Source organism: Propithecus coquereli, unplaced genomic scaffold (genome assembly GCF_000956105.1).
Source record: "Propithecus coquereli isolate 6110/MARCELLA unplaced genomic scaffold, Pcoq_1.0 Scaffold153, whole genome shotgun sequence".
In the NCBI taxonomy this organism is placed as follows: domain Eukaryota; kingdom Metazoa; phylum Chordata; class Mammalia; order Primates; family Indriidae; genus Propithecus; species Propithecus coquereli.
The window spans coordinates 5,946,524-5,970,576 of NW_012139747.1; the positions used below are offsets into that span (position 1 = coordinate 5,946,524).

At 40.1% G+C, this 24,053-nt stretch overlaps 1 protein-coding gene across 2 annotated transcripts in view; it reads left to right on the forward strand.

Annotated features, from left to right (window-relative positions):
- Positions 1-24,053, forward strand: part of PCSK2 (proprotein convertase subtilisin/kexin type 2) — a 234,742-nt gene that overhangs the window by 165,324 nt on the left and 45,365 nt on the right. For both annotated transcript variants that reach the window (XM_012640436.1, XM_012640437.1), the window contains 2 exons: positions 7,977-8,053; positions 23,301-23,389. In XM_012640436.1, coding sequence (XP_012495890.1) covers positions 7,977-8,053; positions 23,301-23,389 — 166 coding nt within the window. The remainder of the gene's footprint in view (positions 1-7,976; positions 8,054-23,300; positions 23,390-24,053) is intronic.

Here is a 24,053-nt window from a genome sequence, read left to right on the forward strand (position 1 = left end):
TTCTTGAGAATGGGTTCATTGCAAGTTTCATATCTCATTCTATGCCAAAGCTGCAGAGTTTTGCAACATATGGGTACAACATAACTTCTTTAACTCATCCCCAATGTTGGACATTTAGGTTGTTTCTAGTCTTTTACTATAATTAATACAAGCATGGCAGCCATGAATATATTTAAACACACATCTTTCATATATATGCAAATGTATCTTTCAGGTAGCTTCGTAGAGGTGAGATTACTGGATCAGTCAGTTCATTTTTTGTTTTGATAGATATTGCCAAATTTCTCTTCAAAGAGATTGTACCAACTTGCACACCAACTAACCATAACTATAAGTGCCCTGTGTCCCCTCATTCTCAAAATAATATTTAAATGCGTAAATAAAATACATAGGATAACCCAGTTTCTTAGTCTGTTTGGGCTGCTATAACAAAATATCTTAGACTGAGTAATTTATAAACAACAAAAATTCATTGCTGGCAGTTCTGGAGGATAAAAGTCCAAGATCAAGGTGTCAGCAGGTTCTGTGTCTGGTAAAATCCTCTTTCTCATAGATGGAACCTTCTTAATACATCCTTAATACATCCTCACATGATGGAAAGGTTAAACAAGCTCCCTCGGGCCTCTTTTATAAGGACACTAATGCCATTTATGAAGGCTCTGCCTTCATGACCTAATCAGCTCCCAATGATCCCACCTGTTAATACCAACACATTGGGGGTTAGATTTCAACATATGAATTCTGGAGGGGCATCAATATTCAGACCGTAGCACCAAGGAAAGCTACGATATTGAAACACAATTACCAAAAGATTAAAAATACACATTTATGAAATGGTAACATGTATCTTTATTAGCAGGAAGAGCAAAATCTAGTAGAAGGTAGGGGTATGCTAAAAAGATATTTCAGCATATCTGCAACAACCATAATGTGGCATAAAAATACACCTTGGTGACAAGCTCACAGGTGCTGCTAGTAACATTGTGGTTTATATTCTACACCCATAATTGAGGAAAACGCTCAATTTGAGGTGTTGGCTAGTGAAAATAACAATATAAATTTTTTCCACTCGAGTTTTAGAAACTATCTTGCAACCAGCTCTTGGAGATTCATTCCAATGAGTGAAAGCTTCTCTTCAATATATCAGATGGCCCCAGGAACTTATGCTTTTAGGGAAGTTCTTAAAATTCATGTGTAGGAATCAGTCTCGATCTAGCCTAAGACAAGTTTCATTGACCTGCTAAAATAGCAAGATGAACCAGGACATAGACAGGGAAAGATCACTCTAATGACGTCTTCCAGACCTCAGAGGTGCTGACTTGGCTGTGACTTAGAGCAACCACCCACTCCTTCCTGCAATATATCTGCTCCAGGAGAGCAATGGATAATGTCAAATAAAATAAGAGATTTACATTCCTTTGAAAAAATTAAAGTTACCTTATTAATATAGGGCACTCTGATAACCATTAGGAATTATTAGTATTAGTATTATCTCCTCTTTAGTGCTCAGAACCTCTCCCAAGTCTGCTGATAATGGCAGCAATGAGAGCCAAAGAATGGAGCTTCTCAGTTCTGGAAAATACAAAAAGTCCAGTAGCCCAGGACATGGCTTGGGGCATGGTGATACTTGTGCAGCCTGAGTATTAGGAGGTATTATTCCTCTTATCTGGAGAGTGCTCCAGTGACTACAGAAGTTGCTAGAATTTCTAGCAACAAGAAGGAAGTGATGAGAGGAAGTGTCAAATCCACAGCTGGAGAAGGCTGTGTCACTGGAAAAATACACAACCCTGGAAACCTTAGGAGCACAGAAGAAAGATTTCAAACAAATTTCTGACAATGCATTTTTTTTTTTAATTTTTTGAGTTCTGGAGAAATGTTAAATTTCATTAAGTTTTACAACCAGACTTAATATAGACATAAATCCCTTTAATGTCGGTTTCAGTCAAAAGTGAGCTGAACATTATCGTTAAACCAGTGCATGTGGGAGAATTATTTGGGGAAAATCAAAATAGGCACAGTTGGGAAAACTCAGCCGTGACCATATTAGATGCAAGTAGGCACAATAACAAAATTCTTTAGGCTCTAATGGGCTAGGCTATTTTGCTGCTCAGTTTCTGGGGCAATATGGTTGCAGTTCGAGAGTCTATCTAGGGAAGCTCATTTCTCTTTCATTAGTCCATGAGCACAGTGCAATTTCAGCTAATACTGTTACACAGCTCCTAGCTGGGTTATTTGGTTAAATGCCTTCAAGGAAAGTAGCAAGGCAGAATAAAGGGACAAATACGATGTAATTTCTTGTTCTGTGGAATTACATTGGCAGTTAATCACATGCCACGCTATACTCATCATCATAAACTCCTATTGTTTGCGATGTTATTTAAGCCTTGTATTATTTGATGTTTCACAGAAAACGTCATCTTCTGTGGTACAATTTCTATATGTTCTGGACTTGTATATGACTATAACTATAGAGATCTATTTCCTATCGGGGCTCATAGACATGTTAGTCCACACATAGCGCATTTGCGTGAAATTGAAAATGACGCCCCCTACTAGTGGGTGAATTGCAAAAGAGCACCCTCCCTCTGGGCAAACAAATTAGTAAAGGTTACCCCTTCCAGGCAGACAAACGAGAAAAAGGCAGCCCCTCTGAGCTGACCAACTCTTTCTTAAAGCCCCACCCCAGGGCACATGGCTTGGTGCAGCCCCTGGTTGCTCCCCTTGGGCAAATATGCTTGTGCAAGGCACAACCTGCACAACTGTCCATGACAGCCCTGATTACAGAATCCATTTTCACAATGTTGTAATCAGACCAGAGTTTGCCCTTCAATGCCCTATAAGTGTCTGTTCAATCACATCAGTGGATGCCCATAAGAAATATAATACGTTAGCCTATTAGGAGAGTCCAGTATTGTCAGAATGCTGACACAGCATCACTTTTAAAAATGAAAGATGAGTGAGTTGAGCAGACACCATGTGAACCCATATCACCTGTGTGATTACCTTTGCATGCCTAGGGCAGCTTACTGTAAATACCTGCCTCTTTCTGCCAAGAGCAATATTCTGACCATGGGAATAAACAGGATACTTATAGTTGGAAAAACAGAAGAGCTAGAGGAACGGTAGCCCCTAGGAGCACCTTCAACCGGTGGTGGACAGTGAAGTGGGGAGAACAATGGCAGTACTTCCTCACCACTGCAGCAAAATGTTCTCTGCAGCCTCCATCAGTGTCCTGGTGGGCTGAGCCCCAGTTTCTGACCATAGTAACTTGCTCAATAACCCACTTTTGATTGGCCTGGGACATGGGAGGGGTAAGCTTCAAGCTCCTAATAATGTAGTCAGACTAGTTTATGTCAAATTCCTTTTTAGCAGCTACAGCTCACCTAAAGAGAATGGGACACAGGACAGGTATGTTTCAGAGCTCAGGAAAAGAGCGAGCAGGTGAGATGCTACAGTGTAGGAGGTCAGAGCACAGCCTGGGAACCCCAGAGGACTAGGACATCATTCAGGGATCTACAACCTCTTTCCAATAAAAGGCCAAATGGTAAATACCTTAGGTTTTGCAGGCCTCTCTCACAGCTACTTAGCTCTGCTATCATAGTGCAAAAGCAGCCATTACCCAATTCGTAAACATATGGATGTGGCTGTGTTCCAATAAAACTTTATAGACAAAAACAGGCAGTGGGCCAGATTTAGCCTGTGAGCCATATTTCATGACCCTTGCCAGAGGTGATCTAAGAAAGAGAAGGACAAACAGGAGGCATCAGAGACGAGAGAATGTCCACACTGAGTTGGGCAATGTGCCTGCCAGTTTGCATCTCCTCTCATTTTAGCCCTCCAGCAACCAAGTAGTAACAGTTTTACCATGTGCATTTTAAAGTTTAGGATACTATAGTTTCCAAAAAATAAAAAAATTCCCAAGGCCAAAAATAGCCTAGTTTCAAACCAGGTTTATCTGACTGGAATGCCTCTCTTCCTTCCCCTCCACCAAGCTGCTACCTGCAGACACATTTGTCGTGGGCAGCTCAGCAAGCGGGGCTCACTCATCACAGAGGCATTAAATTCCAGATTGGGGAGTGCCAGAGCCGAGTTCAGTGTCAGGAGCTTCAGAAGCTTCTCTGTAGATGTGAAAGCAACGAACACAGTGACCACTGGGTTCAGGAACTTCCACCTTTCCCCACCAGCCTTCCCGATATCCCAGCCCCACCTGAAGGGTGCCATTTGTCAGCCTGTGCCTTCAATGATCCCACAAGTACAGCACCTCAGATATAACAAGCCAGAAGATTTCATGAAAATGAGTAAGTCACTTATCCCTTCTTAGCATAGTATGTAATGCAGTCCATCTGTTTGAAGAGTACATGGTGCAAACAATGCCCAATGCCCAACTTTTAATTATTAAACTTTCTAGCTTAGAGCAAATCTAGTCTTCCTTTCTGACTATGCATTAAAATATTCAGAAATTAAGCCTTAGAATTATTAAATGCCAGAGGTGGGTTTTTTTCCCTCCTGCACTAAGCTTTTATAAAAGAAAATGAGCTGTTATCAGAAGTTTCTTCCAGAAATAACTTCCAGGGAAGCCCTGAGGTCAGTTTGGATTCAGCCCAATCTTCTCACTTTCTGCGAGATGGTACAATGATAACTCAAGTTCTTAATGATGACTCTGAATCATCCTGATGCTGAATCATCAAAGATTAAATTATTTTCACTAAAACAGCTAGTATTTTCTAAAGCAAGAAAATAGACTAATGCATTTTAGAAAGAAGTTAGAGAAATCCAAACAAAACAAGCATCTGGTTTAGCCAAGGATGAACAGAACATTAAATTTACCAAAACACCATTTCCCCCACCAAATGTCCATGTCCATGGCTCTTATAGAAAAGTCTGGTGTAATTCAAGGCCAGTTTAACTTATTCCTGTACACAAATAATTTTATGGGAGAGAACATTGTAATTCAAATCAATAAATGATTCGGCTTGCCTATAAAAGCATAAACAGAACGCTTGCAAAATATTGCTCATTATTCTTTCTTGCTAGAAACCATTTGATTTTTAGCCAGAAAACATACAGCCAAACAAGAATAACAACTGTTTGCCTTCCTTAATGCTCAGTGTAGACTGTTACCCAAGGAATTAAGCATTAGTCATCAAATTAACGGTAAAGACAACAAAATAGTTGGGGTTCCTAAGTTATCATCCATTTCAACATTCAGATGCAAATTTGACCCTAGATAATACATGGCCTTTCTTCTTGTTATAAAAGTGGTAACAGAATTCTGTGGGTTCTCAGCTATAAGCTGGGCTCTTAGAACTCCCCAGCTGCCCCTATGAACCCCACTACCCCAGGGGGGATGGGGTTGTTGTGCACCAGAAAAATAAGCCAGACCGGAATGTCTATGAAACCAGAAACTCAGGCAATTGAACACAAAGGTGTAGACGTTCCCCAATTTTCTCTAATTGAACTTAATTTCTATCTGCCAGTCTAACTGCCCTGATGACAGAAACCTGGTCTTGGTCGACTTAGGTTTTGCCCCCACCCTCCCTGTCTCCAAAGGACTCAAGCTCCAAAGGACTAACACAGCACTACAGAGAGGGAGAAAGTCGTCCTGGGGCTCATTTTTCATCATCTGTCCACACTGGCTTCTGCGGCCACCCTGTTCCCGTTGCCCTCAATTGTCAGTTACCATGGATTCTGCCTGAACCCTGGATCCTCACGGTCCTGACCACCAGAACTTTCTAGGCCAACTGGTTCCCAAAGCCAGTCCTCACCAACCTCAGCTTCCCACAGAACATTCTGCCAGGCCCTGCTCTGTGCTGGGGCCACCGGAGCCTGTAGCTAAGATGCCTCACAGAGCCACCCTGATCTGTGACTCCACGCCCCTGTCATGGGCAGAGTCCTGGACCTCTCTGAGGTTGGATATGCTCACCTGCCCCCAGCCCACTCCAAGAACACAGCTCAGAAGAAAGAGGCAGCCCTCGGGGTCCCTGTGAGGACCCCACAGTGAACACTCATGTCAATTTCCTATCCGCCTCACCTGGGGCCAGGGAATTTTAATCTCTCCTATGGAGAAACAAAAAAACCAGACTGAGCAAATAGTCTTCTAAATCTATTGCTTAAGTTTCAATCTCAACTTTGAAACATCCCCCCGAAAAAAAGAGTTATTAACTTGTGTTTCTCTTCGATGCCTCCCTCACCAACTCTACCTAAGAATGCTCTTATCTTAGCTCTGAAAAATTCAGCGGTTAGAGGTAGTAGAACATACTTTGAGAAGACAAGTAAGTTACTATTTCAAAATAGTATCCCTGAAAAGAACTGAAATCCAAATATCTCAAGGAAAGTCAGGGGGGGAAGAAATGCCAAATCTGAGAGATTCTCCCAGAGACAAAGATTGTAGACTAGAAAGAGAATTAAACATTAAAAATGAGTGAAAGTAATTTGAGATCTAAATGGGGAAGGAGGAGGAAAACTGGCAACTTGCCAATGATTATGGTGGGTGGAGACAGGAAGACTTCCTCTCTAAAGACCGGTTGTTCAATGAAGACCTAGATTCTGGTACAAAGGACAGACATGTTCAAGACTCAAAGCAAAATGATTGGGCCCAATTTCAGGGTGCCTTCTACCCAAGTACAGCATTTATTTAAATAAATTAGTATTCAAGTTCTGACCATGACAACTACTGGTGACTAGCAGCTTTTCGTCATCCAACAAATCAAAACAAAAATTAATAGAATTAGATAATTTGCTCTTAAAAACATTACGCCACTAATACATTAGGTTTACAAACTGAAGTGTGTCCCAAACTAAAGTGTTTTACCTCCTAAAGGAGCACATTTCCTAAAAATGTCTCGGGACCCATGGCATCAAGAAATACCGAGGCTGGAATGAGCATCTAACCCAGTGTTTCCTAACCCAGTGTATACTGTAGACCAAGAAGCCATCCAGGGCCTTTATCTCAGACCCCAAAAACAAAATGAGAATGAGATGAGGAGAGAGGAGCTTCCAAGAAATGAATGTCCCTGGGCGAGCAGAGAAGGTGATAGGGAACGAACGGATTATTCATCCAAGGATGGTGGATCATCTCCCATTATAGACCAAAATAAAAGGCAGACCAACCAAAGACCCAAATGTAAAAAAATGAAATATGGAATCACTTAAGTGAATGAATAATTGATTTATGTGGGGAAAGATTCTCAATGGAAAAAATGGAGGTGTTGGATTACATAGAATTTTATACTTCTACACATATACCGTAGGCTGGAAAAATACATACTTAATCATGGTTCGCAATTGCCTATGAATTTGCTTGATCATTTGATTGACATCTGTCCCAACTAGGCTATAAGTACATGAGGGCAGTGACGCCACCACCGTGTTCCTGTACTTAGTAAAGTCTCTGACGCATACTGGACTCTTACAGATGCTTGTTGAGTGAATAAATGAGGCCAACCATGGATAACATCAGGGGCTTGGGCAGGGGTTTAATAACAATAAAGGGAAAGGAAACAAGCCCCATGCCAGTTTGAAGGAGAGAGCCGGACATGACCCTTCCGCATAAAGCAAAAAAACTCTAGAGGCCACCTCACTTGTGACATGAAACCTAAACCATCTAGTCGTCTGTCCAAGGAAGCATCAAGGAATTATACCATAAGCCCCAGATTCCGAGTGAAATCCATTCACCCACAAGGGGAGCCTCAGCTTAAAACAAAGACAATCCCTGAGACCCCAGGGTTCAGATTTGCTAACCCCTTGAAGGCTAGAAATAGGATGGGATGAGGAAGCCTGGAAAAAGGTATCAGGGGAGGAGGGAAGGCTCCAAGGACACACTTCAGCTCTGTCACAGCTTTGCAAGGGCTGGTTCAGCACAGAACATTAGCACAACACTCCAGGGAAAGACTATAAACATAAAACAGCCTCACGGTGTTTTCCCTTCACTGTGCCTCTGGCTTTATTGACCTAATGAGATACCTTGTGTTTTTCAGAATGCCGAAGCGAGTTACGACTTCAGCAGCAATGACCCTTATCCTTACCCTCGGTACACAGACGACTGGTTTAACAGGTAAACTGAGCCTGCTGAGGGATCTTTGACTTCAGGCTTTGGGGCTTAATTTGGCTTTGTTTTGTTTAAGGCTTGAATATCACCAGCGAAATAATCCCTAGGCTTTGCTAAATTATATTGTGGTTTTTCTCTTCCTAGTGGCTATATTCTTTATAAATTTGTGGAATTTTTAATATTTCAGTCTTCCTCTAGAATTACCTTTCAACTATTTTGTTTTGTTGAACTAGAAATTATTTGCCACTGTAATCTACTCAAGATAGAAGAAAATAGAAATAAGAAGTCTTTTCTCAACCCACTACAAAGTGATTTAAAACATGCTGCTTTTGCTGAATCTGTTGAAACTATTGGGCAGAACATTTTTGCCCCATAGGTCTGTGTCTGTAATGTTTTCAAAAAGTGTTTCTGCTATAACCTCATAACAGCTCATGTGGTCCCTTTCAACAGAAGAGTGTGATTGGCAGAAATTGGAAGTCTTGCTTGGGATAAATGTCCCACCTGGTAAAATTACCCAAATGGTCCATCCAAAGGTATAATTTTTCTTTAGCCCATTTCACTACCGAATATGTAAACAGAGTCTTTTTCTTCAAGTAAACATCTTGCTTACATTGTTAATTGCATGTGAGAAATGTCAAGAAACAAAGATGTGTGGCTTGCTCAATGAAAGAATACTGTAATTTTTTTTTATTTCAGCATATTATAGGGGTACAGATGTTTAGGTTACGTATATTGCCCTTGCCCCCCGCGTTTCAAATATGTCCATCCTTTGGGTGGTGCGCATTGTGCTCTTTGTGTATGTATATACCGGTCCCCTCCTCCCTCCTCCCCCCTCCCCCCTCCTTAACTGATCAACACATAAGTGCACATATAAGAATACTGTAATTTTTAAACCTAGTACTTCCCTACTCTTAATGTCCTGGAGTGAAATTCATAAAAATATATGAACTTCAATTAGTGGTATAAAAATACATTATGTGTAGAACATTTATCCATTTCTTTTATTTCTCATGGCACCCTAAGTAGTAGATAAAACAAATGTCATTGTTTTCAGTTTAGTGATAAGGAAACAGGCACAGAGAAGTTAAATGGCTTTTTTGGTCAAACAGTTAAGATTCAAGTCAAAGCCAACACTAGACCCATGCTTCAAATTGTTTCCAAATCCATATTTGTACCAATCTTTTATAAGTATCATTTTTATTATTTTATACAAGAAGTGTAATGTCCAGTGAGTGGCCAGGGCCAGATCCTCAGTGGTCTCTATAGTTAGCAAGTTGACCTGACAATGTTAGGGACGGAAACAAGGTACACAGGTTTCAAGTGAAAATGCAAAAAAGAATAAGGAAGAAAATAGAATTCAAATTTGTAACATTTTTAAAAGATCATTGCTGATGTCCAGTAGGAAAATTCATTCCCTATCAACATCATCTGCAGCCTGAAAATTATCATGCAGTGCTTAGAAGTGTGTGTTTGGAGGGTGAGAATGTATTTTAAAAAAAAAAGGTCCAAGAACTTTTGGAACGAAGTCTCTTACTCCCATGCCGTCTAGCCCTAGATCCTAGCATACCCATAGCAAATAAACCACTTTCAGACCTAAAGATATGAAGTTACCAAATAAATGTCACTAAGCCAGGGTCTAGACATAATTGTCAATGGCATCTGGAACACTGCTGAGAAGAGCCATGAGGATAGCACGATTGATTACCAACTATCCGCATGACTATTGGAAAGCGCAGTAGCAACATGGGTACCAGCTACTTGCTATCTTCCTGTAGCTAGCAGGTACAAAATTAATCTTTGCTAGATTAATCCAGACACAGAAATATAATAAACAGAATGGCTTTCCCCCAACCTCATTTTCTGAACCCAAACACAATCTCTCCCCTAATCAAATCTTCCTGAGTGATGTGCTGCTAAAAATACTCCTAAAAAAAACAAACAAACAAAAAAAAAACACTAAGGAAATATCTTCTCTCTTAAATATTTCATTTGTAAACTTGTTCTGAAAAGCACAATTTTAAACTGGCTAAAAACCTCCAATTAGTACTAATTAGTGCTGAGGGTAATAAAATTCGTCATTGTCAGTGCTAAGAATTCCCAAGTGTCCACTTACCCGAGACACAGTGACAGTGACTCAGGCAAGCATGATCCCTGTGTCTTAGGGAGCCAATGACTCTAGACAGAGGGTCCACTTTGACCAGTAAATGGGTTTTTCCCAATTATCAAGTCATTTTCAAAGATCCTTGCCCACCACGGCTTGTTATTACAAAGATCAGATGATGCCACCACTCACATCATGGCCTCTCAAAACGTAACTACTATTGTAAATGATTATGGGAGGATGCAGGGGTGTCAAAGCTCAAGCCCACAGCACTGTAAGAATCTTTGGTCCCAAAGGTTGGCACCTTCCTGGAGATGATTCCTGCTTGGTGTAAGGAGAATGAGAATGAAGTGTCTTTCCTGTGAAGGTTAGGATATGTTTATTTTAAAGTCCCTTTTTAAAAGTCATTAAAAGATGAAATGATATGATGCCAGGTATCTTCATCAAGATTACTATGGCTTGAGGCAGGAGAGAGGAGCATGGGTTTGGGTGGAGAGACAATGACATTAGTCATGAGTTTGTCATTGGTAAAGCTGGGCAACGGGTACCTAGAGTCTATTTTTGTCTTTGATATTTTTTTATAATAAGAGGTACATTTTTAAAGCACAGGGTATAAAAAGAGGCAATAAGCAGAACTGGGACTTTAGTTTGCTATCACAAAATTTCTCATTTTGGTGTGCAAGCTTCTGAGGAGCTTGCAGTGCCATATGAGGAGACAGTAGATGCCCAGGTACAATGCAAAATGTAACCAAGGCTGGAATAACACAACAAGGAGAGGTAATGCAAGTCCAGCATTTACTATCTTTAAGGCACTGTTCTAAGTGCTTAGCAGGTATTAATTCAATTAATTCTCATAACAACCCTCTGAAATAGGTATTACCATTATCTTCCCCATTTTGAAAACTGAAGCACAGAAGGGTTAAGTAACTTGGGCAAAGTTACACAGCTAATATGTGGTGGAGACAGGATTTGATGTCATTGAGGGGCTCATTGGTGTAGGATTCGATTGAAGGTGATAGAGTCAGGGGTAGGGAGCAAGTATTTAATATACTCCAGGGCAAAAGTACAATTGGACAAAGATGGGGATGGAGGGAGGTGCAGGATTTGTTCAGGAGGTGGCACGGATATCAGTCTGGAGATTAGAGACTGGTGCAGGGGGCAGCATCCTAAGAAGGAATAACAGGAGAGGTGGAACTTGAAAGTTTTCGATAGGTTGCCAGGAGAAAGAAGAAAAATAGATTTTGTGGGTGGGCCAGAAACTAGGCAGGGGGCATAGATGAGGATCATCTCCCACTGCACTCAAGGAATGTCGCTACCCAGAAGCTCCACGATCCTGGAGCCCAGCACTTGCCCTTTGCTGGTGCAGGGTCTTCTGCTGATCCATCATGCAGACACATGGGCACGCCCCTGATGCTTTAGGGGTTGTCTCCTGAACATGGACGCTAAAGCCAATGCCCCATCTCTGTTCCACAGACTGGGGCTCTTGAGAAATGCTCATTTCAGCATGCACCAAAACTCTAATAAAAGGCTGACAGATGCTGACCAACAACGGGCTTGTTGCTATTGACTATTCCAGCCACACCACCTGCCACAAAGGCTAGTTAGAACACAGGAGCAATTGCTGCACAGGAAAAGGCAGCGGCTCCCTATCACAGGATTCTCACTGCTGTGGCAAGTAGAAAGGGAAATGCACTATAAGGGATACTCAAGCAAGTAAAATGTTCCCCTTGGCTGGGAGACCGAGTCCAACAGCAACACATCTCATCTGGATTTTCCATCATCTCATATCCTCTGTATTATTATTTTCCTTCAAGGGTACATTTCTTTAAGAACATATTTAAAACTCCAAGCCAGGGACGCTTTATGAAAACAAACTTCATACACATGCAGAATTGCTTTTAGAGACTATGTATATTAGAATGTCTTGCCCTGTGTTTGCTTGATTTTGTAAGATCGTTCCTTTTTAAGCAGAGCAAGTGTATTTATTCCATTGCGAATCATTTAATAATTACGTGCAGTATCCGAGCTCCAGGGATATATTTGAAACACAGTTGAGAAATTTGCAAAAGGATTATAATTTTCTCCTAGTTTGCAATCAGAAAAATACATTTGGCCAAACCAAAATAATAATAGTAACTCAAAATGTAAAAAGATAGAAAATAATACACATTTAATGAGCATAAATAATGTGCAAAACAGATATAATTATTTTGATGTGTGGTATCAGGATCTAGCATTACATTTTTTTTTTTTGCTGGCACTCAATAAATATTGATTGGCTGGTTGATGGATGGATGGGTGGCAAACCTTTTCAGGTATGCCAAGATGTTGAGTGGCCTTGACATCTGTCCATTTTAGAGCTGCCCACTGCTCACAAGGTTTGCAGCCTACGTTTTGTCAATAATCTTGTAGCCCTGCTCAGTTTTAGGTCAATGTTTGGTGATGCATTGCAGATCTGTATTCCATTACTGTGATGTTGTCCATAAAAATCCCTCTTGCATAGCATTTCTTTGACAGCCATTCACCACTGAAATGTCATCCCTGCCATCGACAGTATTTATGAAGCATCAGAGGATGCAGCACACTCTATCTATTAAGCCCTAAAGAGTAAGAGATTCTAGATTAGATGCAATTCCTGGCTGCAAAAAGTTTACTATAAATTCAGAAAGAGAGAAGACATTTATGACTCAAGCAATCACAATGGGGGGAAGGAAGAAGAGTAAATGGATGCTGAAGGACATGTATCTCTACGTGAGCTAATTGGATTGATAGCATTAGTTAAACCTTCAAATAAGAAAAATTTTCAGTGATTAACTTTTTTTTCTTATTAAAAATCATATTTCATTCTGAAGAGCCCTCCACAACAGGACACAGAAGAACATGTGAGAAAAATGACCTTCTCTGGTTGGCTATTTTCACACTGATGTATACCGATACCTTACCCTGGTGACATATAATGGTTTTGGAATAGACGAACATCTTTCCCTTATGTCTTTATGGACCAATTCTAAAATGGCCTCCTGGATAATAAAATTCAAACTGCTTTCAAAGACGTAATCTAACTTTTTTTTCATGTGCACTTCAAAACTACGTCATAAGTCTATATTAGCTCCAAGGTTGCTGCTTGTAACTAATCCTTTCCGCATCCAAACCAGAGCACAGTGAAATCCAACAGAGTTCAATTTGTTAGCTATTCTGAGCCATTGGAGAAATACTGCAGGGTTTTTTTTCTTCTAGTCCTCTACCTGGATTAGTAAAGTCTTTGTTATTTAAATGTTCCCTTCAGCTAAAGAAATAGAGATAATATAGATTTAGGGGTTATGGTGAAAATTGTAAAGGTTGTAAAAGAAATACCTATATGTTGGTATAACATTTCTACTTTGGAAGCTAATGTTGTGCATGCCATACAGAGAGATTGACAGTCCTCAGCTGGCAATAATTATTTTCTTAAAAGAGAAAAACACAACAGATTATGGTGGACAAATGTGGTTATATTATAATAATTGCTTGATTTGGAATGAGTGATTGCTGAATCAGTTTCCCTATCTATAAAATAGGACTAAAGCTCTCACCTTGAAAGTTTGTACTGGGGGCTAGAGACATGTTTATCCAGTACTTGGTACAGAGCATGGCACATGGCAGGCACTCTCCAAACAGAAGCATATATAATGGTGAAATTCAGTAAAGTGATTTCTACAGGAGCTAAGTCAATGATTCTCCAACTATTAATAAATAGAAAAGTAGGAGAATTTATGCCAAAGGAATAAGTGGATGACCCAGCCACTCACTCATCTTGCTCAGACAGCCACTCTGTCATCTGAGCTTTTGACAGAAACTAGGTAACAGTTAGTTCAAGGTTAAACTTTCTGGCAGGAGTCTAGTGCCTGTGTTTCTGCACTGCTGATTGAAAGAGGAGTTATACCCAAAGATAACTTGTATGCATGAGACAAGGTTGTTCTGTTAGGAAAGTTGAAATGCACCTGACCCCAGGAAGATGGAGAGCCTCCTCACTTCTCCAGAGAGCACTGGGTACTCACTGGCAGACCCAGAGATTTCCCCAGAAGCAGCTTTGCACCTTCTCACCTCTATTCTAACCTATTCTGTTTAACCTATTCACCTCTCACCTATTCTAACCAGTAGGCTCTTGAAACCCCAAAGTCTTATCCTACAGACCTCATTGGACATTAACCAGCAAACGTGGTGGATGCCCAACTAGCAGGAGAGTCTCTGCCTTTCAGCTCTAGTATATCTAACATTGGAGCTTCTTTCTCCAAACATCTGGCTGGAAAGACAGCAGCTGGCCAGAATGGGAACTGATTGTCTAAGAATCTGCAGACCTAGGGAGACTGGAATCTAGAAGACAAATATAGCCTCAAATAAGATGAACCTGGCCAAACCACACAGTGATCTGTCTTCTCTCCATATCTCTGCAAGTCCATTATAAGACCTGGCTGTGGGAAACAGAACTAAGGAGTCAACTGGTGCGACCACAGGACCAGTAGCCAGGAAAGGAGCCCAAAGGAAAAGAGAGAAAGAAGGGGAGGGGGAATATATCCCAAAATTAGCCTAAAATCCAGAATTCCAAAATATCTGAAAAAAATGCACCCAACAAAATTAAAAATCAGGATATTAACTTATACCAGATGAAATTTATTTTATGAAGCAGTCTTTAAAAAGACTTTAAGTTATTCTTAGTTTGCTCAGAGTGATAAATGCATGAATAACATTCATTTAAAAAGAAAAACAAATGATGAGAGAAACATAGGCAAAAAGAAAAAAAGAAAGAAACCCTGAATAGAATGAAGAACTTATTGCAATTGAAAAATACAATGTCTGGAATAAAATCTCAATGAATGGGATAAAATCTGGCCTGGATGCAGTTGAAGAGCTAATTATCGAATTGAAGATAATACTGTCTGTCTATCAAAAACCTACAGCAAACATTATTCTGAAAGGCAGAACTTTGACAGTATTCTCTAAGTCTGGGACATGATAGGGAGCTGCCCATCATCTCTTTCATTCAACACTATGCTATATCTCATAGCCAATCAAATAATTATAAATCTAAGAAAATGTGTGAGATCACCAAGGAGAAAATTATTAAACTTTAGGTAAACACATAAAGAAGTCCTGAATTTTAGAAGGGCATACTTAGTTCATGGATAAGAAGATGGAACAACATAAAGATGTCAAGTTAATCTAGTAATTTAATGCAACTTCAATTAAAGTTTCAATAGAGTTTTCCAGTGGAACTAGATAAAACAATCTTAAAATTAATATGGAAAAACAAAGGGCCAAGAACAGAAAATGACAAATAATGAGGAAGAAGAAGAGGAGAAGGAGGAGGAGGAGGATGAAGACAAAGAAGAAAAAGAAGAGGAAGAAGATCCACAATGACAGAGCAACAGCAAGGTGGGGATTTGCCCATCAGAACCAAAACCTTACACAGCCCTAACAGTTATGAGATTGCAGGGTTAGCATAGAGAGAGACAAAAAGATCAAAGAAACAGAATAGAGAGCCCAGAAACAGACCCCACATAACAAGGAAGCTTAATGTATGACCAAGGTAACAACAAAAACAGTGAGGAAAGGATGGCATGAAGGTCTTTAATAAATGGTGCTAGCTATTCACATGTGAAAAAATAGGCATTTACACCATGTATTAAACATAATAAATTCCAGGAGAATTAAAGACCTAAGTGGATATAAATCTTTCAGAAAAAAATGTAGAAAAATATCTTTACAATTCTGGAATAGGGTTGGATTTCTCAAACGAGACACTAAAACACAAAGAAAAGAAAAAGATTGATAAACCTAACTACATTAAAATTAAACACTTCTGTTCAACAAAAGTGACAATGAACAAAGCTGGAAGACAAGCAAGCCACAGAGTAGAAGATATTGCAACAAATTTTATGAAAAAAAGAACTAATATCCAAAATTTATAAAAGAATAGCTACAAATGAAAGAAAAAAAAGATAAACACCTCAACAGAAAAAAAAATGGACCAAGATTATGAACAGGCAATTCACAAAGAAAACAAATGTGATCCAATCAACATATGAAAACACTGCCTTGCTAATAATGAGAAACATGCAAAATGAAACAAGAAGATACCATTTCACACCAATTAGACTACCAAAAATGGTAGAGTTTGCCAATACTAAATGTTGGTGAGAATGTTGATCAACAGGAACTCTCCCACCCTGCAGGTAGTATACATCCATACGACCTGTTTTCGCTCCTAAATAAATACCCTAGAGAAACTCTCTCACATGTGCACAAGGAAATAATATACAAGAATGTCTCTTTTCAAATTATTTGTAATAGCAAGCAAATTGCAAACAACCTGAATACCTATCATCAGAAGTATGAATAAATAATTGCAGCTTATTTACAAATGGACACAGCACTAGAAATGGATGAACCAGAATTCTTAAGTAAGCTCCAGAAATCTGAGTGAATAGAGCAAATTTGAGATAGATTACATGCTGTGAAATTTTTATGTAGAGTTTGGAAACAAGCAAATAGTGGCATATATACTTATGCATATCTGATTATAAGGTGATCGCATAGAAACACGCAGGGGCGTTATAAACAGCACACTTAGTACAGTGGTCACCCCTGTGAACACAAAGAGGGGAATGAATGGCCTCAGAAGGGGTTTCAATTGTATGTATAAAAACTCATTTTTTTAAAAAAATCCAAAGTATGGAAAAGATTCAGCTCTGGTAGACCTGGATGGTGGCCATATGAGATTCATTGTGTTATTCACTGGAGTTGTCAATATTTTTTAATATTTCATAATTTCACATTTTTTAATAATAATAATAAACTCAAGCCAAAATGGAAACACCAAAGTGCCAGCCAGGCACTGTCACCATTAACAGAACCACTTCTACACACCGGCCTCAAAGTGTGCATTACATCCACAAATGCCAAAAGTCCATCATCCGGCCGGGCACAGCGGCTCACACCTGTAATCCTAGCACTTTAGGAGGCTGAGGGGGGAGGATCAATTGAGCTCAGGAGCTCCAGACCAGCCTGAGCAGGAGCAAGACCCCGTCTCTACTAAAAAGAGAAAAATTAGCCGGGCATCATGGCACGAGCCTGTAGTCCCAGCTACTCGGGAGGCTGAGGCAAGAGAATCACTTGAGCCCAGGAGTTTGAGGTTGCTGTGAGTTATGAGGACGTCACTGCACTCTAGCCTATACGACAGAATGAGACCCTGTTTCTAAAAGAAGTCCATCATCCACCCTGCACACACCTAGTAAGAGGCAGGGGAAACTGTGACTACACAAGGCAGCCATTCTTTTCTGTTCATCAAGGACTGCTTTGTTCTGCTTCTTGTCACCCAAACATCTCTTTTTGTGGTGCCCTTCAAACTAGCTTATTTTACTTACTTATTATCTGAATTTCTCCTTCCAAAAAAAAGGTACCAAGTAGCATCCAATAATATTATATTAATAGAAACGGTCAATAAGAAGAAAATTAAAATGGACTAGTTCAAGTTATTCTAGTACTGTAACAAATAAACCCCAAAATCTTAGTGGCTTAATGGCTTAGCACAATAAAAATGTATATATCATTCACCTACCAGTCCATCTGTGTGTTCCTGGTGGAAGAGCTCTTCTTCAAGCAGTGATTCAGGGATGCAGCTTCCTTCCATCTTTGACAGAGGTTTTACTGTGGTTTTTTGCATCAAACTACATGAGGGGAAGGAGTAAGGAGAATTGCTCGTCGGTGGTTTTTATGGGCCAAGCCCAGAAGTAGCATCCATTTCATCTGCACACATGACATTAGCCATAATTCAGTCACATGGCCACATACAAGTGCAAAAGAGGCTGGGAAATGGAACCTACCTGCAACCTAGGAAGAAGAGAAAACAATCTTGGTGACCTGCTAGCACTGTCTGCCACCAAAAAAAACCATATTGCAAAGTGAGAGACAGTGTCGTGCCAGTAAACCTGGTATTAACGAATGGTATTAACAAACAATTGAACTAAACAACATGCAAAAACTGGTTTAATTACTTGGCTACATTTTGTATTAGTCAGGGTTCTCCAGAGAACAGAATCAATAGGATGTGTATACATATAGAAAGAGATTTATTATACAGAATTGGCTAATGCAGTTGTGGAGACTGGTAAATCTAAAATCTGCAGGGTGGGCCAGCAGGCTGGAGACCCAGGAGAGCCGATGCTCCAGTTCAAGTCTGAAGGTATCTGCACAGAACCAGGAAGAGCCCATGTTGCAGATGAAGTCCAAAAGCAGTCTACTGGGGAATTCTCTCTTCTCAGGACAGGCCAGTCTTTTTTGTCTGTTCAAGCCTTCTGCTGACTATATGAGGCCCATCCACATTATGGAGGACAATACGCTTTACTCAAATGTCTACCAGTTTAAATGTTAACCACATCCAAAACTCCCTTGCAGAAATACCCAGAATAATGTTTGGTCAAATGTCTGGGTACCCTGTGGCCCAGCCACATTGACACATAAAATTAACCATCATACTTTTTATCTGCATATTTCTGGTAGTCAGAAATAGATGATATTTAAGGGTCATGGTTAAGAGAAGCGTTTTGGAAACAGTAGGTCAGAATTTGAATTCTGGTTCTGCCCCCTAATTGAGAAATGACTTCATATCCCTAAGCCTCAGTTTGCTCATCTTCAAAATGGGGATAATTTAATAACGGGCTCTTGTGAGGATTAAATAAGATAATGCATATAACACTCTCAGCACAGTGCCAGGCCTATAGTAGGTACGAATAAATGAGAGCTGTTGTATTCATATTGCCTGATATATCTTACACTATATCATGAATGTAATACAAATAGAAATACATGCTTTTGGCTGGAAAAGGCAAGACGAATGACCAAATCACTTTAGTGCAAAGTCCAGCAGCATGAAAAGAAGGGGTATGTCTGTGCTGCCTCTCCGAAGATCTGAAGATCTGCAAGGTTGGGCGCAGGGTCTCAAGTTTTCTCTGGGACACCCAGCAGCCACTGCAGGCTGTTCAAGAAAGCCCCAACACAGTCATCATGCCAGTCTAGGTTTGAACCCCAACCCCCATCCCATGAGCCATGGGTGTCCCTCTCGCCATGCTTATCCCTTGTATCAGCTATCTACTGCCATGATAATGCCACATAACAAATTATCCCAGAATTCAGTAGCTTGAAGCAATAAGCACTGATTATTGCTCACAAGTCTATAGGTTAGCTGGACAGTTTTGTTGATCTGGATAAGACTCAGCTTCTTTCAGCTGGGCTTTCCCATGCCATGGTCAGCTGGCAGGCTGGCTGGGGGGGTAACTATCCTAGGATGGTCTCACTCACATGGCTGCAGTATGGATGGCTGCTGGCTGCGGTGACAGGCATGACAGGTTACATGTCTTTCATCACCCAATAGGTTAGCCTGGGCTTGTTCACATGGCACCAGGGCAAGGCTTCAGAAGAAAAGGAAGAAGCTTCCAGGTCTCTTGAGGCCTAAACTCATCACTTCTGCCACATTCTGTTGTCCAAAGCAAGTCACAGACAAGTCCAGATTCAAAGGCCCAGGACTGTGAAGAGACATGATGTCATGATCAATTATTAAGAAGCCTCCATTCATTGCTTACTATTAATTAGTGTCACCTAATTTAGCAATGAAATGTTTCTTCCCATATGTTCCTCTGCAGAGCCCATGACATTCATTTCCCCCCACTTAAAGGCCAAAATTAAGGATACAGAAGCATTATTCAATGTCTTGTCTTTGTTCAAATCAGTTCACGCACATTTGTCCTCCAGCCTTTAATGAGCACTTTTAGGGCAGGGATGGGTTTATCACCTTCAGGTAGGGTAGCGAGGAGGTCCAGTAATAAAGCATTGGTTGCGGACCTGGCCCAGACACTTTCTCGTTGTGCACATTTAGGAAAGCACTTTGGGAGATTTCGTCAGGGTTGATTATTAAATAATAACATATTAGGTTGTTAAGTATGGAATGTCCGATTTCCTTAAGTACTAAGTTTGACAGTTAATATCTCTGACATTTCACTTTGACATTTCTTGGGTTTTTTTGTCGTTGTTGTTTGGTTGGTTGGTTTATTTGTTGTTTTTTTTTATCATGAAGGTACATACTTATTCTTTCAAACATGCATTTTGGCTTGTGATTATCTTTCAAATTTTTTAGAGCAATTTTTGTGAAACAATGGATAAGTCAAAAATTTGTGCTATTTTCAAATGTGAGTTCCATCATGGAACCAATGCAGGGCAGACAGCTCAAAATATCAATAAAGTGTTTGGGAAGGATGTGGCTAATGAATGAATGTACAGTACCTCGGTGGTTTGAGAAGTTCCATTCTGGTGATTTTAATCTTGAAAATGAGCCACATGGGCAACCTGACACCAAGGTGGTTAATGATGAGCTAAAAGCTGTAGTGGAAGTGAATCCATCTCAACCTACCCATGAATTAGCAGCAAGGTTGGACATTACTATTCCAACAATATTGGACCATTTGAAACAAAGCAGCAAGGTAAAGAAGCTGGATAGATGGTTCCACATGAATTAAACAAGCATCAGAAAAGAAATCGTCACGAGGCTTGCCTTTCTTCATTGTCACGACATAAAGGCGAACCATTTCTATACCATATTGTTATGTGTGATGAAAAATGGATTCTTTTTGACAATCGCAAGTGTTTGGCACAATGGTTAAATAAAAATGAAGTGCCTAAACACAGTCCAAAACTGAATGTTCATCAAAAAAAAAAACCAAATGCTATCTGTTTGGTGGTCCAGTGCCGATATTATCCACTACAGCTTCATGAAACCTGGTCAATCCATCACAGCGGATGTCTGCTGCAACCAGTTGGACAAAATGATGAGGATTCTTGCAATTAAGCAGCCAAGATTGGTCAATAGAAATAGGCCAATCCTCTTGCAAGACAATGCTCAACTACATGTCGCACAAACAACACTGTTCACACTACGGAAGCTGGACTTGGAAACTCTCTGTCATCCACCGTATTCACCAGACCTTGCATCAACTGACTACCACGTCTTCCAGGCTTTGGACCACTCCTTACAAGGAAAAATATTCAATTCTCAATAAGCTGTGGGAAATGCCTTTCACAGTTTTATCGCCACTCGCTCTCCAGGCTTCTTTGCTGCTGGCATAAGCAAGCTACTGTTAAGATGGCAAAACTGTGTTGATAGTTTAGGCACACACTTATGATTAATTGTACTGCTTCTTGTTTGAGATATAATAAACTAAACTTGTGATTCAAAATCGGACATTTCATATTTAATGACCTAATAATTGTGATCAGTTGAATCAGACATGGACTGATTTTTAAACTTTTATTTAAATACTTATTTGTTCATATGAACCAAACAGCAAGCAGGCAAGCCTAATTTAATCAATATCCATTAAAGTTCCATTTTAAAATATATTAATGTATCTACATATATATAAAGCCTATGTATGTACTTTATATATGATTTAACATAAGTATATATTTATGTATTTGGATGTGTATATTATATAAGTATATATTACATATAAATATATATGTATATAACTATATATAAGTAGATATAAGTACAACTATTTACTTAAATACATACATTTAAAGTATATACGAATCAATATAAAGTGTATATACCTATATGTTAGCTTCCAAGCTGGTTTTTTAGCATTTTATTTAGCATTTTCTTCAGCATTTGGCATAAAAGGTATCCTCCCTGCCCTGTGTCTTCAGCAGGCCATGCTCACACTGTCCCTGCAGACCTGGCCGCGTGGCCCGTTCAATTCATTAGCTGCTCCACAGACCATTAAAATGGAATTTTCAGAGCTGGAGCTGATAGTTTCAGATGACTTGTACTGTTGGAATGTTCCACATCTTGAATGCTGCTTGGGGCTTAAAACACAGTACACTGACTGATTCAGAGTTTATACTTGTTTCAGTTCTCTATTGCCACTTAACAAACATAGCAGCTTAAAAAAGAACAAACACTTCTTTGTTCACAATCCTGGTACCTGGGCCGGCTCCGCAGGAATAGCCTGTCTCTCTCCACGTGCTGTTGACTGGGCCATTTGTCTGGGTCTGGAGGATGAAGGTGGCTTCCCTCACACATCAGTTTCCACCATGGATGTTGCTGGGCCTCTCTCTCTCCACGGAGCCTCATCCATTCCCAGGCTAGCCCACATTCCTCATCCATTCCTAGGCTAGCCCATGTTCTTGTACATGGCACCTGGCACCAGAGGATGGCAGTGGAAACTTCCAAGCCTCTTAAGAAGCGGCATATCATCCTTCCGCTGCATTCCCTGGGTCAAAACAGGCCAGCCCAACACACGGGGAGGGGAAATGCATATAGAACAGGAGTAACCATTTGGAACCCTTACAAGGGAGGAGAGAACAGCAGAAGGGAGAAAATGAGTGGAATTACAGTGTCTGTTGCAGACAACATTCTAGACCATGAGGCCATTCTCTTCTCAGAGAAGGCCTTGCTCAAAATTGTAAGGCCAGGCAAGTCTTGGAAAGATCATCTAAGCCTCGGATTCCTAATCTGGCCAGCCTCAAAGGTTCTGTGGACCCCTTAAAACTCTATGCGAAGTGTTGCCCGTGTATGCTTTTTTATTCCTGGATGGAAGTGAGGATCATAGTATTCAATATGTTCTCAAAGGAGGCTATGATCCAATAAAGGTAAGTAACCGTATCCCATTATTGACAGGCAGGGTTACACCCCTGTATACTGAATCAGCCTTGAAAATAAGCAGCACCCCACAATTCTAGTGCTTAAAAAAAAATCAGAGCCGTTCCAACCATCACAAACCAGTTTTTATATTGTGTTACATTTTTACAGAAACTTCTGTTTTCTGCAAGAAGATACTTCAAATTTTGAAGTAAACACCAAATGTTAAGGCTGAAAATGTTCTTAGAAGCCTCTTTATGACAGAAAAAAACCCAAGGTCAAGAAAACAACCCAGAAGGGCCAGAGGGGAGGAAGGAGAAGTCGGGATGTACAGACAGAAAATCGGGTGGGCTACGTGCTAGCTCAACTCTAGCTGAACCATTGAAAAGAATTAAATTATTTCCAGTTGATGGAATTTAAAGACCCTCCTCTAAATTCTTTTTACTCTGTATCTGATATGTCTTATTTATTTTTTTCCAAAGCCATGGGACCCGATGTGCAGGAGAAGTTTCTGCTGCAGCCAACAACAATATCTGTGGGGTTGGAGTGGCGTACAACTCCAAGGTTGCAGGTAAGCTGTCCCTGCCAAACGGCCAGCCCCAGGAGGTACCACCCACTCTGGTCTCCAGCCCAGCCAGGGGCCAGCAGGAAAAAAAAAAAAATTTCCCCTAAGGGAGGAGAGCTAGGATCCATAGATTTAGCACAAATGAAAAAAAAAATTTTTTTTTATTTTAACCTGCATGGCAATATCAATATATTTTTAATTTAAGCATAATAGAAATAAAGAAAAGTGCACCAATCATAAGCACACAGCTCAATGAATTCTCACAAACTAGGCACACCCATATAATGATCAGGAAACAAAACATGTCCAGCACCCCAAAGCCCCCCTCACGTTCCCTCCCAGTTACTACCCAAACACACAAGAATAGCCACGGTACTGCTTCCTAACAACAAAAATTAGTTATTGCCAGTTTTTTTTAACTTTATATAAATGGAATTGTATAGTCACCACTCTTTTATGTCAATGTCACTAATATGTTAATAAGACTCAACTATAAGACTATAGAATATAAGGAGGTGTGTATAAATTATTTGTAAACATACTCGGAGCAAATGTTTTGCACAATGGATCTCATCTTTAAAAAGATATATGCCACCTATAACTTTTTTATTAAGCTCCATTGGGTAGGATAGTTAACAATTTCCCCTTTACAGAAGCTTTAGAAATGAGA